Source organism: Bombina bombina, chromosome 4 (assembly GCF_027579735.1).
Source record: "Bombina bombina isolate aBomBom1 chromosome 4, aBomBom1.pri, whole genome shotgun sequence".
Classification (NCBI taxonomy): Eukaryota; Metazoa; Chordata; class Amphibia; order Anura; family Bombinatoridae; genus Bombina; species Bombina bombina.
Genome location: NC_069502.1, coordinates 815020240 through 815038667, shown reverse-complemented (window position 1 = coordinate 815038667; position 18428 = coordinate 815020240). Strand labels below are relative to the sequence as shown.

Below are 18428 nucleotides of genomic sequence, written 5' to 3'. Positions count from 1 at the left end.
AATATATATACGGGAGGACAATGAACTGGTATAGAAAAACTTAGTTGCGCACAAGCTGACTGCATTAAACTATTTAGGAATAAACACCTTGATTAACAGAATTCTGAATTAGAGAGATACTGTTTGGTGAGGCTATGTCCCCTAAAGCAGGATAAACCTATTGGAATCTCTCACAAATACATATTGAAAGCTATTTTATACGTGCCATGTTCATGTATAGGAGTCTCCTAATGATGTTGTGTAGCCTTATAATAAGCAGTCCTCATATACTTGCACTCCGTTAGGGTAAATAATGCTACATTAAGGAGTTAGAGATTCTGGCGTCTAAAAACAATACTAGGCACCACGTGTTAACATTGAAGATATTAAGAGTTGCATTTGGCATCACAGTGGCTGTCGTAAGTAGACATATAGTAGCAGGTAACAATATCTCTCCCATACAGAAGTCTATATAACTAGGACATCCCTATACATATCATTAAGTAATTAAGCACTTAGAGGGTGTACATTATGCAGATAGAATAACTATCAGAATAGCATTATCTCAATGACCTATAAAACAGTATAAGATAGGGTGAGATATAGGAGAAATGGGGATGTGGCTCATCAAGCTATAGAGATGAATTGAGTTAAATGTATTACAATTACCCTAAAGTAGTAAACTGCTGCAAGGTAAGCGCTAGGGTAATTATTATATTATGAGAAAGCATTGCTGACCCTACAACTAAGCTTCTACCAAAACATCAAGTTGTGAGCCGATCTACCACACAGACAATAATTATTCTCAGAGCTCATACAAACATATTAGCACCCACAGACTTAGGATAGTGTAAGAAGGATTGTCTTGTCGCCCCGGCCGCTAGCAGCGCAACATACATTAGTTTATGCTGAGTTATTAGTGCTAATCTATTGGTTCTATAATCGAACAATACTTCTAAGAAAATTAGCAGAGCTCTAAAAGGCAAATATGTCAGGCAGCCAGCAATAACATACAGAAATATAAAAGTGCAAGGATAACTGGATATTTATACCAATTAAACTTTGCAAATTCTCATAATTTACATCGCCACGAAAGGTAGATTTATACAACCTTAGGATCAGGGAAAGGAGGAAAAGAGTCTCAGTCAATCAAATATTATGAGGCTTATAAAGCAATGATATAATAAACCCCTAACATTGGGGAGCAAAATAGAAATGGTTTCTTGAGTAACATATGTCAGTTGGGTATAACATCTAAACTGCGTTAAGCTATCCCACTCCTGCTCTCACATAAGAGATCTCAAACAGTCGTTGAAAGTTCTTGTTCAGGTTAGTTTCTTGGGGATGGCAGGCGGACTATTTTTTCTGGGAGTCATATACTGTGCAAAAGTCCAAGTCCTTCCATATAAACATGAGCAACGCTGTTTGTTCAGCAGAAGAGGTGTACATGGGCCAGGGATGTGATCTTTCCGCAAATGTCACTATTAGAGCTGCGCATCTTCACTTGTCTCACGATTCGATTCGATTACGATTATCATCGTTTCGATTCTACGATGCATCGCGATGCATCACGATTACTGGCCATGATTTTCATGATCTTGTTCTATTCCATATTTTATTTATATATATATATATATATATATATATATATATATATATATATATATATATATAAACAAAAAATATATATATATATATACACAGTTTATACACACTATATATATATATATATATATATATATATATATATATATATATATACTGTGTGTGTGTGTGTGTATGTATGTATGTATGTATGTATGTATATATATATATATATAGAATGCAAAAAGTAGAGAAGGCGCTCTGGTAGAGAGGAAAATGATGCTGAAAGTGCTATAAAAAGCACTATACTGAAAAGAGCAAATAATGTCGAGTTCCAGGCAGCAGGGTATATAAAAAGACGAACTTTTATTCCATATATTAAAAAGGACAAAACCAGGATGTCCTATACAATAGTCCTATATATATATATATATATATATATATATATATATATATATATATATATATATATATATATATATATATATATATATATATATATATATATATACACACAGTTTATACACACTATATATATATATATATACACAGTTTATACACACTATATATATATATATATATATATATATATATATATATATATATATATATATATATATATATATATATATATATGCACGCACACACAGTCATTGTCTAAATTATGGTGTATTATATAGTGATGCTTGGTGCATGTATACAAGTTTTTATCTTTGGTTCAGAGTAATGTATTGCAGCTGGAAGGTGAGGGGTTAATAAATTAATGCATAAGGATAGACGTATACATATGGGTGAGAGAGCACTCACACAACTGCACGATACACAATAAGTGAAAGGACATTCACACAACTACCAGATACATGTATGAGAGCACACTCACACAAGGTCACTATCTCCCTCATTGTGTATTACACAACTTACCCCTCCTCCCCTTAGCTGCCACAAAACTTACTCCAGCCCCTTGTACAGAACACAGTTTACTTTCAGCACTTACCGTACTGAGCAGGTAGTTACTACACAAAATAAAGCCAGGATCCCAACACACTTCATGCTGCTCCTTCTTGTTGCGTCTTTGTTTTACTGCCCTGTCTGCTACTGCTCACGGGATAATTGTCCTGCACTGTGTCCCTGAATGCAACTCCGTCTCCAGCCCTGCAACACTAACAATGTTATCTTAACCTCTCCTCTTCCCGCTCTCGCTAGTGAGGGGGAGGCGCTGTGCCTGATGTCACTCTCAGCATGAGCGCAAGTTATCTTATTCATGCGCTATTAGTCTGCTGCTGATGATATCACTGTGAGGACTGTGGAACAGCTGCCCCATCTCTGCTTCCTAGCAACTTGAAAGCCACAGTGCGTAGCAACACCTGCCCAGCCCTAGTGAGTGCAGCAGCTTGATTGCCAATGAAGCTATATATATATATATATATGTATATAGGCATTGCCAATCAAGCTGCCGCACTTACCGGGGCCAGTGTTGCTATGCACTGTGCCTTGCAAGTTGCTAGGAAGCAGCGTAAAGGCTGGAGCTGTTCCATAAATCAGATTCCCAGATAGCGCTGACGCGCAGGGGGTTTGTAGCCTAGGGCCCGCGGCCACTTCCAAAACTTTGCACAATCAGTACCGGGCATTTGGTGGGGACACGTGATGCCGCGTGAATCGATTCAGCCTCTTCACTGCATTATTTTCGATTTTCGACACCCCTAATAAAAAAATATATATATATATATATATATATATATATTTATTAGACCGTCCTCTTGCCTCATATGACTCAGGAACAGCTGTGTCTCCTTCAGATTGAGCGACTTGAGATAGCTGACTTAGGGTTGGGGAATCAGAGGTAAACTGGCTGCTGTCATCTGACATTTCTACCTCTGATCTGTCCTGTCCTGAAACGAGTGAAAGGCAGATCTGATCTCCAGAGTGAGAGCTTTCTGATGATGATTAAGCTGCGCAACAAGTTATTGATGGAAGTCTCCATAGTGGATGGTACTTGTGACCGTTGGTGTCTGAGGCAATCAGGATATATGCGTGTCTTACTCTGAGCAGCGTTGGGGGATTGCTTGATTTTTAGTGTATATTCACTTGTAGCCTGTGATCAATGTTACGGCAGCTCTGCAATGTGCCTGACTGAGGTCGCTGTCCTGTGCAATCACTCTGCTTAGTTACCTTGAGATCGGCGACCTCAGTGGCTGTATTCAGCTCTTATTCTGTCTGCTGAAGCGTAACTTCTCTGTAGTTGTCGACCGCAGGCTGGGGCCCTCTGGCAGAGTTATGCGGTGATCATGCTTTTATGGTGCACTTGGGAAATAGGTCTCAACGACGGAGCGATGTGCAGGCTATCAGGAGATCCAAGTTGGTTACACAGGAACAGCGTCCTCTTTTGTTAGTGTTCACCTAACATTTGGTCTGCTTTTAGGCTGATGAGAACCAGGTGAGACGGCTAATTAGGCTTTTGAAACACGGAGCTTCAAAGAAAAGCCGCCATCTTGTTGCGGTGCTAGCTCCGCCCACAGTATACACCAATTTTCATATAACTGCATGTAATAGACACTACTATAAATATGCACAGATACCGATTTAAAAATTCAGTATAAAACCATTTAAAAAGTTACTTAGAAGCTCCCAGTTTAGCTCTGTTAAAAAGGTAGCTAGAACACCGATTGCAAGTGGGAAATATCAGACACGCCCCCATCCTCTGCATATGAAAAGACCCTTTACAAAAAACAGGAGTAAGCTGGAGTAGGTATACGTCAGTATTCTCCTAAAAGTTTGGGGCTTGTTTAGGAGTCTGAAAATCAAAGCAATGTTATTTAAAAATAAACTATACATTTAAAAAAAGAAGAAGAAAAAAACTGTATGGGCTCTATAAATGGATCATCTACAAAACATTTATGCAAAGAAAAATCTATTGTATAATGTCCCTTTAACAAAACAAACTGATTTTATTCTTTATTAGAACTAACAGGTCGCAGAGATGAAAATCTAGACACAGGAGCACATAGAGAACTTGTACAGAATATTCAGCCAGTGGAGACCCCATCAGACGTCTCTGCAGGTAACAGATCTATGGCAGAAGCTACTAGTAATGTTTTCAAATAATGATGTGTTGTGTAATATTACTGTATAATCAGATTGTGTGAGATAACTGCACTTAAATCCATATAACCAAAAAACTAATTGTATTCTTTATTAGAACTAACAGGTCACAGTGATGAAAATCTAGACACAGGAGCACAAGGAGACCTACAGAAAATTCAGCCATCAGATGTCTCTGCAAGTGAGTGATCTATGATATAAGATTCACAGTTAGAAAACTCAGATTCTGAAATGTTTCCCCCTATGTTAATGATGAGCCTCAGTACAGACAGATTGTAATAATAAAATCTATTTGGTTCACACCCCTACCTTGTCTTTTCTTCTCTCTCACCCTCTGCTTCATTTGAATAGTACACACACACATGCCCTCTATTCACTTTACTCTCACCCTCTGCTTCATGTGAATAGTACACACACATGCCCTCTATTCTCTTCAATCTCACCCTCTGCTTCATGTACATGATACACACACATGCCCTCTCTTCCTTCTCTCTCACCCTCTGCTTCATGTGAATAGTACACACACACCCTCTCTTCCTTCTCTCTCACCCTCTTCTTCATGTAAATGATACACACACATGCCCTCTCTTCTCTTTCAATTTTGATTAATGTCAATAGTACACACACACCTTCTGTTTCCTTCTTTCTCACCCTCTGCTTCATGTAAATGATACACACACATGCCCTCTCTTCCCTTCTCTCTCTCACCCTCTGCTTCTTGTAAATTACACACACACATGTCCTCTCTTCCCTTCTCTCTCACCCTCTGCTTCATGTAAATGGTACACACACATGCCCTCTCTTCCCTTCTCTCTCATCCTCTGCTTCATGTAAATGATACACACACATGCCCTCTCTTCCCTTCTCTCTCACCCTCTGCTTCATGTGAATAGTACACACACACGCCCTCTCTTCCCTTCTCTCTCACCCTCTGCTTCATGTAAATGATACTCACACATGCCCTCTCTTCCTTCTCTCTCATCCTCTGCTTCATGTAAATGGTACACACGCATGCCCTCTATTCTCTTCCCTTCTCTCTCACCCTCTGCTTCATGTGAATAGTACACACACACCCTCTCTTCCTTCTCTCTCATCCTCTGCTTCATGTAAATGATACACACACATGCCCTCTCTTCTCTTCACTCTCACCCTCTGCTTCATGTAAATGATACACACACATGCCCTCTCTTCCTTCTCCCTCATCCTCTGCTTCATGTAAATGATACACACACACACACACACACACATGCCCTCTCTTCCCTTCTCTCTCACCCTCTGCTTCATGTAAATGATACACACACATGCCCTCTCTTCCCTTCTCTCTCTCACCCTATTATACACACACATGCCCTCTCTTCCTTCTCTCTCACCCTCTGCTTCATGTGAATAGTACACACACATACCCTCTATTCTCTTCACTCTCACCCTCTGCTTCATGTAAATGATACACACACATGCCCTCTCTTCCCTTCTCTCTCATCCTCTGCTTCATGTAAATGATACACACACATGCCCTCTCTTCCCTTCTCTCTCTCACCCTATTATACACACACATGCCCTCTCTTCCTTCTCTCTCACCCTCTGCTTCATGTGAATAGTACACACACATACCCTCTATTCTCTTCACTCTCACCCTCTGCTTCATGTAAATGATACACACACATGCCCTCTCTTCCCTTCTCTCTCACCCTCTGCTTCATGTAAATGGCACACACACATGCCCTCTCTTCCCTTCTCTCTCACCCTCTGCTTCATGTAAATGATACACACACATGCCCTTTCTTCCCTTCTCTCTCACCCTCTGATTCATGTGAATGGTACACACACATGCCCTCTCTTCTCTCTCACCCTCTGCTTCATGTAAATAGTACACACACATGCCCTCTATTCTCTTCACTCTCACCCTCTGCTTCATGTAAATGATACACACACATGCCCTCTCTTCCTTCTCTCTCACCCTCTGCTTCATGTAAATGATACACACACATGCCCTCTCTTCTCTTCACTCTCACCCTCTGCTTCATGTAAATGATACACACACATGCCCTCTCTTCCTTCTCTCTCACCCTCTGCTTCATGTAAATGGTACACATACATGCCCTCTCTTCCCTCTCTCGTCCTCTCTGCTTCATGTAAATGGCACACACACATGCCCTCTCTTCCCTTCTCTCTCATCCTCTGCTTCATGTAAATGACACACACACACCCTCTCTTCTCTCTCACCCTCTGCTTCATGTAAATAGTACACACACATGCCCTCTATTCTCTTCACTCTCACCCTCTGCTTCATGTAAATGATACACACACATGCCCTCTCTTCTTTCTCTCGTCCTCTCTGCTTCATGTAAATGGCACACACATGCCCTCTCTTCTCTTCACTCTCACCCTCTGCTTCATGTAAATGATACACACACATGCCCTCTCTTCTCTTCACTCTCACCCTCTGCTTCATGTAAATGATACACACACATGCCCTCTCTTCCTTCTCTCTCACCCTCTGCTTCATGTAAATGATACACACACATGCCCTCTCTTCCTTCTCTCTCACCCTCTGCTTCATGTAAATGGTACACACACATGCCCTCTCTTCTCTTCACTCTCACCCTCTGCTTCATGTAAATGATACACACACATGCCCTCTCTTCCTTCTCCCTCATCCTCTGCTTCATGTAAATGATACACACACACACACACACACACACACACACACACACACACACACATGCCCTCTCTTCCCTTCTCTCTCACCCTCTGCTTCATGTGAATAGTACACACACACCCTCTCTTCCTTCTCTCTCATCCTCTATTTCATGTAAATGATACACACACATGCCCTCTCTTCTCTTCACTCTCACCCTCTGCTTCATGTAAATGATACACACACATGCCCTCTCTTCCTTCTCTCTCACCCTCTGCTTCATGTAAATGGTACACACACATGCCCTCTCTTCTCTTCACTCTCACCCTCTGCTTCATGTAAATGATACACACACATGCCCTCTCTTCCTTCTCCCTCATCCTCTGCTTCATGTAAATGATACACACACACACACACACACACATGCCCTCTCTTCCCTTCTCTCTCACCCTCTGCTTCATGTGAATAGTACACACACACCCTCTCTTCCTTCTCTCTCATCCTCTGCTTCATGTAAATGATACACACACATGCCCTCTCTTCTCTTCACTCTCACCCTCTGCTTCATGTAAATGGTACACATACATGCCCTCTCTTCCCTCTCTCGTCCTCTCTGCTTCATGTAAATGGCACACACACATGCCCTCTCTTCCCTTCTCTCTCACCCTCTGCTTCATGTAAATGACACACACACACATGCCCTCTCTTCTCTTTCAATTTTGATTAATGTCAATAGTACACACACACCTTCTGTTTCCCTCTTTCTCACCCTCTGCTTCATGTGAATAGTACACACACATGCCCTCTCTTCCCTTCTCTCTCACCCTCTGCTTCATGTAAATGATACACACACTCGTGCCCTCTCTTCCTTCTCTCTCACCCTCTGCTTCATGTAAATGACACACACACACCCTCTCTTCCCTTCTCTCTCACCCTCTGCTACATGTAAATGACACACACACATGCCCTCTCTTCCCTTCTCTCTCACCCTCTGCTACATGTAAATGATACACACACATGCCCTCTCTTCCCTTCTCTCTCACCCTCTGCTTCATGTAAATGATACACACACATGCCCTTTCTTCCCTTCTCTCTCACCCTCTGATTCATGTGAATGGTACACACACATGCCCTCTCTTCTCTCTCACCCTCTGCTTCATGTAAATGATACACACACATGCCCTCTCTTCCCTTCTCTCTCTCACCCTATTATACACACACATGCCCTCTCTTCCTTCTCTCTCACCCTCTGCTTCATGTGAATAGTACACACACATGCCCTCTATTCTCTTCACTCTCGCCCTCTGCTTCATGTAAATGATACACACACATGCCCTCTCTTCTCTTCACTCTCACCCTCTGCTTCATGTAAATGATACACACACATGCCCTCTCTTCCCTTCTCTCTCACCCTCTGCTTCATGTAAATGGTACACACACATGCCCTCTCTTCCCTTCTCTCTCACCCTCTGTTTCATGTAAAATGATACACACACATGCCCTCTCTTCCCTTCTCTCTCATCCTCTGCTTCATGTAAATGATACACACACATGCCCTCTCTTCCCTTCTCTCTCACCCTCTGCTTCATGTAAATGGCACACACACATGCCCTCTCTTCCCTTCTCTCTCACCCTCTGCTTCATGTAAATGATACACACACATGCCCTCTCTTCCCTTCTCTCTCATCCTCTGCTTCATGTAAATGACACACACACACCCTCTCTTCTCTCTCACCCTCTGCTTCATGTAAATAGTACACACACATGCCCTCTATTCTCTTCACTCTCACCCTCTGCTTCATGTAAATGATACACACACATGCCCTCTCTTCTTTCTCTCGTCCTCTCTGCTTCATGTAAATGGCACACACATGCCCTCTCTTCTCTTCACTCTCACCCTCTGCTTCATGTAAATGATACACACACATGCCCTCTCTTCTCTTCACTCTCACCCTCTGCTTCATGTAAATGATACACACACATGCCCTCTCTTCCTTCTCTCTCACCCTCTGCTTCATGTAAATGATACACACACATGCCCTCTCTTCCTTCTCTCTCACCCTCTGCTTCATGTAAATGGTACACACACATGCCCTCTCTTCCTTCTCTCTCACCCTCTGCTTCATGTAAATGATACACACACACGCCCTCTATTCTCTTCCCTTCTCTCTCACCCTCTGATTCATGTGAATGGTACACACACATGCCCTCTATTCTCTTCTCTCTCACCCTCTGCTTCATGTAAATGATACACACACATGCCCTCTCTTCTCTTTCAATTTCGATTAATGTCAATAGTACACACACACCTTCTGTTTCCTTCTTTCTCACCCTCTGCTTCATGTAAATGCTACACACACATGCCCTCTCTTCCCTTCTTTCTCACCCTCTGATTTATGTAAATGATACACACACATGCCCTCTCTTCCTTCTCTCTCACTCTCTGCTTCATGTCAATGATACACACACATGCCCTATCTTCCCTTCTCTCTCACCCTCTGATTTATGTAAATGGTACACACATGCCCTCTCTCACCCTCTGCTTCATGTAACTGGTACACAAACACATGCCCTCTCTTCCTTCTCTCTCATCCTCTGCTTCATGTAAATGATACACACACATGCCCTCTCTTTCCTTCTCTCTCACCCTCTGCTTTATGTAAATGGTACACACACATGCCCTCTCTTCCCTTCTCTCTCACCCTCTGCTTCATGTAAATGATACACACACATGCCCTGTCTTCCCTTCTCTCTCACCCTCTGCTTCATGTAAATGATACACACACATGCCCTCTCTTCCCTTCTCTCTCACCCTCTGCTTCATGTAAATGGTACACACACATGCCCTCTCTTCCCTTCTCTCTCATCCTCTGCTTCAAGTAAATGGTATACACACACATGCCCTCTCTTCCCTTCTCTCTTACCCTCTGCTTCATGTAAAATGATACACACACATGCCCTCTCTTCCCTTCTCTCTCATCCTCTGCTTCATGTAAATGGTACACACACATGCCCTCTCTTCCCTTCTCTCTCACCCTCTGCTTCATGTAAATGATACACACACACATGCCCTCTCTTCTCTTCTCTCTCTCACCCTCTGCTTCATGTAAATAGTACACACACATGCCCTCTCTTCTCTTCTCTCTCTCACCCTCTGCTTCATGTAAATGATACACACACATGCCCTCTCTTCCCTTCTCTCTCACCCTCTGCTTCATGTAAAATGACACACACACATGCCCTCTCTTCCCTCCTCTCTCACCCTCTGCTTCATGTAAATAATACACACACATGCCCTCTCTTCCCTTCTCTCTCACCCTTTGCTTCATGTAAATGGTACACACACATGCCCTCTCTTCCCTTCTCTCTCACCCTTTGCTTCATGTAAATGGTACACACGCATGCCCTCTCACCCCCTCTGCCTTTATGTCAATGGTACACACCCATGCCCTCTCTCACCCTCTGCATCATGTAAATGGCACACACGCATGCCCTCTCACCCTTTGCTTCATGTGAATGGTACACACGCATGCCCTCTCTCACACTCTGCGTCATGTAAATGATACACACATGTGCCCTCTCTATCCCACTTCTAGTTCATTAAATGGTATTCTGAACACTTATTTTATTGTGAACTCAGACATTTAGGCCATTAATAAAGATTAAATATAGGAATAAATTGGCATCTGGTACTTTGCAATATACTGTAAATATCCTTTTAATACAATGACAGTAGTGGAACATTATTTAATCTACAGACTATTGTATATACATTTTAAAGGGACATTATGGTCAAAATGTAAAAGCACATAAATTAATTACATCCTTGAATAGAAACATATTTGCAATATAAATGTATTGGCAAAAATACCTATAGTAAAAGTTATCACTGTTTTAGTGTTAGTATTTGTCTGTGCATGTGAAGCATAGCTAGATATTCTCAGTGCACCAGCATTTTAAATACAGCAGCTGCTCAGAGCGCCTGCGGGGCCTGTATCATGTCAGCAATTAACAGATGGTAAAAGCACCGTTAGGTTCTCTGAACAAGTGCTGTGTTTGAAATGCTGGTGCACGGTCCATACTTAAAGGGATGCTAAACCCAGTTTTTTTCTTAAATGATTCAGATAGAGCATGCAATTTTAAGTAACTTTCTAATTTATTCCTATTATCAAATTTTTTTTGTTCTCTTGCTATCTAAGAAACCAGATCATTTTTAGTTCATATAACTGGACAGCACTTGTGTATTGGTGAGTGCATTTAGCCACTAATCAGCAAGCACAACCCAGGTTGTGAACCAAAAATGGGCCGGCTTCTAAACTTACATTCTTGCTTTTCAAATAAAGATAGCAAAAGAATGAAGAAAAATTGATAATAGGAGTAAATTAGAAAGTTGTTTAAAATTGCATGCTCTATCTGAATCATGAAATAAACAATTTGCGTTTAGTGTCCCTTTAAATACATGTTTGAAACAGCTATAGCTTTTATTAGAAGTAATTTTGTTAATGCAGGTGGACCTCGCTCATACAGCGGGTTAGGGACCGGAGCCCCGCTGTAAAGTGAAACAATGCGGTTTTAGCTTTCTTTTCACTTGCCAGTGCGTTTAAAAACTTGAAAATATGTTTGAACTAACATATATTAGGGGTGCAATAGCGCTACGTTTAGTTTAACACTAGCACAGCACAGTATTCAATAAATACTGTACCTGTAAAATAGTGACAATTACTGTAGTAACATTTGCCAGACTATAGCACTGAGACACAGATTGCACTGTGATGCTGTAAACAGAGTGAACTGTGCATAACACAATGGTGCCAGTCACTTTTCTCGCAATCTCGCGAAGATTACAGCACTTTTTCAAAATCCTTGGAGGTTGAACCTTTAGCTCCACAAAGCGCTGTATTAGCGCAGCGCTGTAAAGTGAGGTTTACCTGTACATCTTCTATTCAAAACTGAAATGCACCCATGTGGATTCTAATTTTGGCTGGAATGTTCCTTTCAGTTCTGAAATATGTTTTGGGTGTTTATGCTTCATACTCGTACCTGCAAATTTGCAATATAATTGAAATATTTAACGTAACATCTAAACGTACAAATCTAATAAAATTACATTTTTGATGTTATTGATCAACCTCAATATGCACCAAATATTAAAGGGACAATCTACTTTTTTGTTATTTTTGTTCAAAAAGATAGATAACGACTTTACTACCAATTCCCCAGCTTTGCATAACCAACATTGTTATATTAATATACTTTATAACCTCAGTTTACCTGTTTCTAAGCCCCTCTTATCTCGGTGGCTTTTATTAGCCTTTTACAGCCATACAGTGCTAGTTCATGTGTGTCATATGGATAACATTGTTATATTAATATACTTTATAACCTCAGTTTACCTGTTTCTAAGCCCCTGCAGGCCATCTCTTATCTCGGTGCCTTCTATTAGCCTTTTACAGCCATACAGTGCTAGTTCATGTGTGTCATATGGATAACATTGTTATATTAATATACTTTATAACCTCAGTTTACCTGTTTCTAAGCCCCTGCAGGCCATCTCTTATCTCGGTGCCTTCTATTAGCCTTTTACAGCCATACAGTGCTAGTTCATGTGTGTCATATGGATAACATTGTTATATTAATATACTTTATAACCTCAGTTTACCTGTTTCTAAGCCCCTCTTATCTCGGTGCCTTTTATTAGCTTTTTACAGCCATTCAGTGCTAGTTCATGTGTATCATATGGATAACATTGTGCTCACTCCCGTGTAGAATGATAATAATTCTGCAGGAACAGCACTAATTGGTTGAAATGCAAGATTGTGAAATAAACCGAGATAAGGGGGGCCATCTACATAGACTTAGATACAAGGTGATCACAGAGGTAAAAAGTGTATTAATATAACAGTGTTTGTTATGTGTAATAAAGGCATTGTCTATTGTTTTAAACAATAACAATTTTCAAGTAGACTATCCCTTTAAGTGTATGGCAATTACCCATTACTGTGTTAAACATTAGTTGCCTTTGGGGTGAAATGAAATATTGTCTGCAATAAATGTTCTGACAGGTGACATTAATACTGACATAGATGTTAAAGCAGAAGATCTGAGTGTAATGTGTCAGCTGGAAGCTCCAATGCAGGAATTGTGTGACAGTGACAATGCAGGTAAGTGCACGTGTGTGACAGTGACAATGAAGGTAAGTGCACGTGTGTGACAGTGAAGGTAAGTGCACGTGTGTGACAGTGAAAATGAAGGTAAGTGCACGTGTGTGACAGTGAAGGTAAGTGCACGTGTGTGACGTATCTTCTGTTTATGGGGTATTGCCTGGTTTTTATATCTTATTGTCTGTAAGTGCTGTACATTATATTATCAGTCAGGGTGTCACCTCAATCACACACTGAGTGTCACAATATAGCCTGCTACTCACTGCCTAGTGTTTATTTATCCTCATCATATGAAGCCCAAGCCCTATACAGCTGCTGTCATTTATATCTGCCAGAGTATAATCATTACTATTGTCATCTGATCAGCTGCAGATACATCAGTATTAGGAGTATTTAGGAGCATAAAATAAATCCCATAGCATTATATGATCTACTCATCTGTATGTCCTGTCTGTATATTTTGAGTTAAAGGGGCATTGTACTTGAACCTTCTATAATACATGTGAAAGACCAGCAGAGAAACAGCTTTGTAATATTTATTTTTACGTGGGAAAAATGTAAAGGGAAATTACAGCATTAAAGACAGAACCAACTAATTATTATTAGTGATAAATACCCAGTTGAGAAGTGGCAGCAGCAATGACTATGAAAATGTGCAATAGTGTACGCAGTTGAATTGCATATTTTAATGAGCTGTGAAGACGCACGTGCAAATGCAGGGATGCAGCCCGTGGGAGAAACATTTATTTTAGATACATTTAGGGCCAGATTACGAGGGGCACGTTAACATTTATACATGAGCGATAAGGAATTTTATCTCGGCTATTTGCTGGCATCTGCTCGTATTACAAGTTGAAAGTACGTTAGAATGATTACTGCGTCATCAGAGCCCTGGTTAACTGTTTTGGGAAACAAAAAAAGTCACAAAACAAATAAAAAAATAAATTACAAAATACATTTTCGCTTGTGACGGATACCCCAACTGGATAGCTCCGTCCAAAGGGTCCTGCTTCCTCCCTGCCGACTGCAGCTTTGTAGCCGCCAAGCGATTACAGCCAGTAGCCCTGCCTGATACCAGACAACACCAGTATTCAGGCTTCCACCCTGTGGCAGACTCTGATTCACCCGACTGGGTAGCTCTGCCAGAGGGTCCTTCCTCTCCCTGACAAAAGGTCGCTATGTAGCAGAGAAAGTGGCGGACTCTGGCTACCCCGACTAGGTAGCTCTGCCAAACGGTTCCTTCTGACACCTAGAACCTGGAACAAGCCGCTATGTAGCGAGGAAAGTGATTATAGCAATCCCCACCCAAATTAACTAGACTGACTAGCATTCAGGTGAAAACAAGAACTGATTTTATTGGGAAACACACACTCCTTTTATACACAAACACAGGGTCTTATCTCACTCCCAAATCTCCCGCAATTCCCGCCCCTCTAGACAGGCTGGCGTCAGCCATAGCAGGCACAGTCTCACATAGTCCCAGTACACAGAGGTGGTGTTTTCGGGGTGATCCCGGGGGAGCGGCGGCACTACCAGGGTGTCATTTGAAAACCCTCGGTCCCTAGATGCCCTAGGTGTGATTCGTTTCTGGGGACCGGAGTTACATACCGTTAAATATAGGGGGGTAGGGGTGTCCAAAACCCTGGTTTCCAAAGTAGCTCTCCTCTGGTAATTCCCCCACCTCTTGTCCTCCCTAGGGGCTACCAATCCCCAAAAGAGCGGAGCTCTGGGGCAAAGGGCCACTGGAGCGACCGGGGGTAAAGTTAACTGGTGTCCGGCTTAATGTGGCCGACCAGGGGTTCCAGGAGCCCGGCCAGCCGCGAGTGGTTAGGGGGGTAACCGACACTGTGTGATGCGGCCAGTCGGCAGTTCCAGTAGCCCAACTAGCCTAGAAGGGTTTTTCCGGTCAGATATCCGCTCTTTCCTGACCAAGTACACATAGCACAACCAACATATAGCAAGAGCCTGGGAGATCCCCCTTAGGCCATGAACGGGCCAAAATTTATGTAAAACTGAGTGAGCCATATAGTAGGGGGGTAGGGGGTAGCCTTGGTGGTCTGGTATCAGTGACAACGCTCATAACATCATCTAATAAAAACAATTTAAAAAAATATTGCACAAAAAACTTATAAGGGCTCAAAACATATGAGGTGGCCGATTTACCAATGTCTGGCGGACATGATACTCTGCCAGACATTGCTGAATGCGGACAGCATATTCTTGTGCAATTCCGCCCCCTGCAGATTCGCAGCCAATCGGCCTCTAGCAGGGGGTGTCAATCTACCCGATCGTATAGGATCTGGTTGATTTTTGTCCACCGCTCAGAGGTGGCGATACAGTTAAGGAGCAGCGAGCTGAAACAAGGGGAACAGGGGCCATTTGCCCCTTGTTAAATCGACCCCAAGGTCTCAGTTGTTAGAAAAAACACAGGCAAAGGGCTTTAACATAAAGATACATACTTATACATGTCTAAAGATGTTTGTGTGTGTGTGTATATATATATATATATATATATATATAATGTGCATTGGAGCCCTTTGCAGTTAAGTAGATGAAAACATGTAAAAACCTATTTATGCAATATTCATATTTAGGGCTATATTACAAGTGGAGGGCTAATATATTGTGTGCCTGTAATTGGGGAAATCTGCCCGTTTATGGGCATGATAAATATCCAGCCATTACAAGCTTGCGGTAGCAATTGGTGCTCATAAAATTAACCAGAGATCAGATCTCTGGTTAATTTTATGAATTTTCCCCAATTGCCCCCCAAATAAGGTTAAGTGTTGTTTAAAATAAATTGATAAGCATCTTTATTTTGTAAAATAACTGCTCAAAGCAGGTTTTAGGGATTAAAGTTAGGGGATTTGGGGTGTTAGAAAAAAAAGGCACTGAAAAGTGCCTCTACATTGCAGCCTATGGGGAACAAATATATATGTACAGTGTATGTGTGTGTGTATATATGTACTGTGTATGCTTATATACATATATTTACAGTATGTACATGTTAATGTATGTATGTATATGTGTGTATGTGTATATATGTGTATGTGTATATATATATATATATACACATACACATACACATATACACACACACACACACACACACACACACATATTATTTACACTTTGCTGCCCATCGCTGCATGACTTGCCCCCTTTGCTGCGCTAGATTCTCTGCCGTGTCTCATCGCATGAGAACAAGGTTCCCATTGGAGCCTAAGGAAGTGCGCTCTATTGAGAGTAAAGCTTACATGCAATAGTTTGCATTGCGCTCCACTTCAAATACCAGCGCACATTTGTGTGCATTATGTATTGATGAATAAATAGAACATATTCTTCTATGTGAAGATCATAGGAATGTGAAATATTTATATTTTCATGTCATGTTAGAGCACTTGAGAATATGGGATCAGGTTTGTGCACCAGTAGGGTACCCCCCCCGTTTTTACTCCATTAACTTCTTTGGAGGAATAGGTTATTGCATGCACAATATCCTGATTTCAGCTTTTTATGCTCTTCGGGTTAGCGCCTGAGCTAACAGTTTACTTTCAACTCATAATATGAGCGCAACCCACACAAAAAATTTACTTCTAGCGCAGTTAACAAGCGGGAGCATTAAATTGTGATCCACTTGTAATCTGACCCTTAGTAAGAAAGACCACAATCCCCTCTCTAATATTGTATATGTTTGTATAAAATAATCAGGATTTTACTGTGTGTGTGTGTGAGGGAGATTGTGTTGTGTGTCTGTGCATGTTTCCAGGTGCTGTTGGAATACTAGAATAGCACAGGTGAGTGTGTATATGTGTGACGTGTCTCACTTTTAGAGTCCCTATTCCCCCTCAATAAAACACATAGATGAAAACTCACCTGTTATTTGTGGTGATTGTGATATTACTAATGTAGGGCTGAATTCTAAATACAATCGCCTAGATTACGAGTCTTGTGTTAGCCTTAAAAAGCAGCGTTGAGAGGTCCCAATGCTGCTTTTTAACGCCCACTGGTATTACGAGTCTGGCAGGTACAGGTGTACCACTCACTTTTTTTCCCGCGACTCGAGCATACCGCAAATCCCCTTACGTCAATTGCGTATCCTATCTTTTCAATGGGATTTTCCTAACGCCGGTATTAGGAGTCTTGGAAAAAGTGAGGGGTACAGCCTCTCCTGTCAAGACTCCTACCGCATTTAAAAGTCAGTAGTTAAGAGTTTTATGGGCTAACGCCATAACATAAAACTCTTAACTAAAGTGCTAAAAAGTACACTAACACCCATAAACTACCTATTAACCCCAAAACCGAGCCCCCCCCCCCCCCCCACATCCCAAACACTTAACTAAAATTTTGAACCCCTAATCTGCCGACCGGACATCGCTGCCTCTTTAATAAATATATTAAACCCTAAACCGCCGCACTCCCGCCTCGCAAACATTAGTTAAATTTTATTAACCCCTAATCTGCCATCCCTAACATCGCCGCCACCTACCTACATGTATTAACCCCTAATCTGCCACCCCCAACATCGCCGACACTATATTAAATGTATTAACCCCTAAATCTAAGTCTAACCCTAACCCCCCCTAACTTAAATATAATGTAAAAAAATCTAAATAAAATTACTACAATTAAATAAATTATTCCTATTTAAAACTAAATACTTACCTATAAAATAAACCCTAAGCTAGCTACAATATAACTAATAGTTACATTGTAGCTAGCTTAGGTTTATATTTATTTTACAGGCAACTTTGTATTTATTTTAACTATGTACAATAGTTATTAAATAGTTATTAACTATTTAATAACTACCTAGCTAAAATAAATACAAAAGTACCTGTAAACTAAATCCTAACCTAAGTTACAATTACACCTAAAACTACACTATAATTAATTTAAATCCCTAAACTAAATACAATTAATTACAATTAAATTAAATGAACTAAAGTACCAAAAAAAAACACTAA

General features: G+C 41.1%; 1 protein-coding gene across 1 annotated transcript in view; it reads left to right on the top strand.

Moving 5' to 3' along the window:
- Positions 1 to 4523: 4523 nt before the first annotated feature.
- The window catches only part of LOC128657092 (gastrula zinc finger protein XlCGF26.1-like), a 70005-nt gene continuing 56100 nt past the window's right edge, over positions 4524 to 18428 (top strand). The window contains exons 1-3 of the mRNA XM_053711338.1: positions 4524 to 4621; positions 4760 to 4843; positions 13363 to 13461. Of these exons, the coding sequence (XP_053567313.1) occupies positions 13410 to 13461 (52 nt within the window). The 5' untranslated portion in view covers positions 4524 to 4621; positions 4760 to 4843; positions 13363 to 13409. The remainder of the gene's footprint in view (positions 4622 to 4759; positions 4844 to 13362; positions 13462 to 18428) is intronic.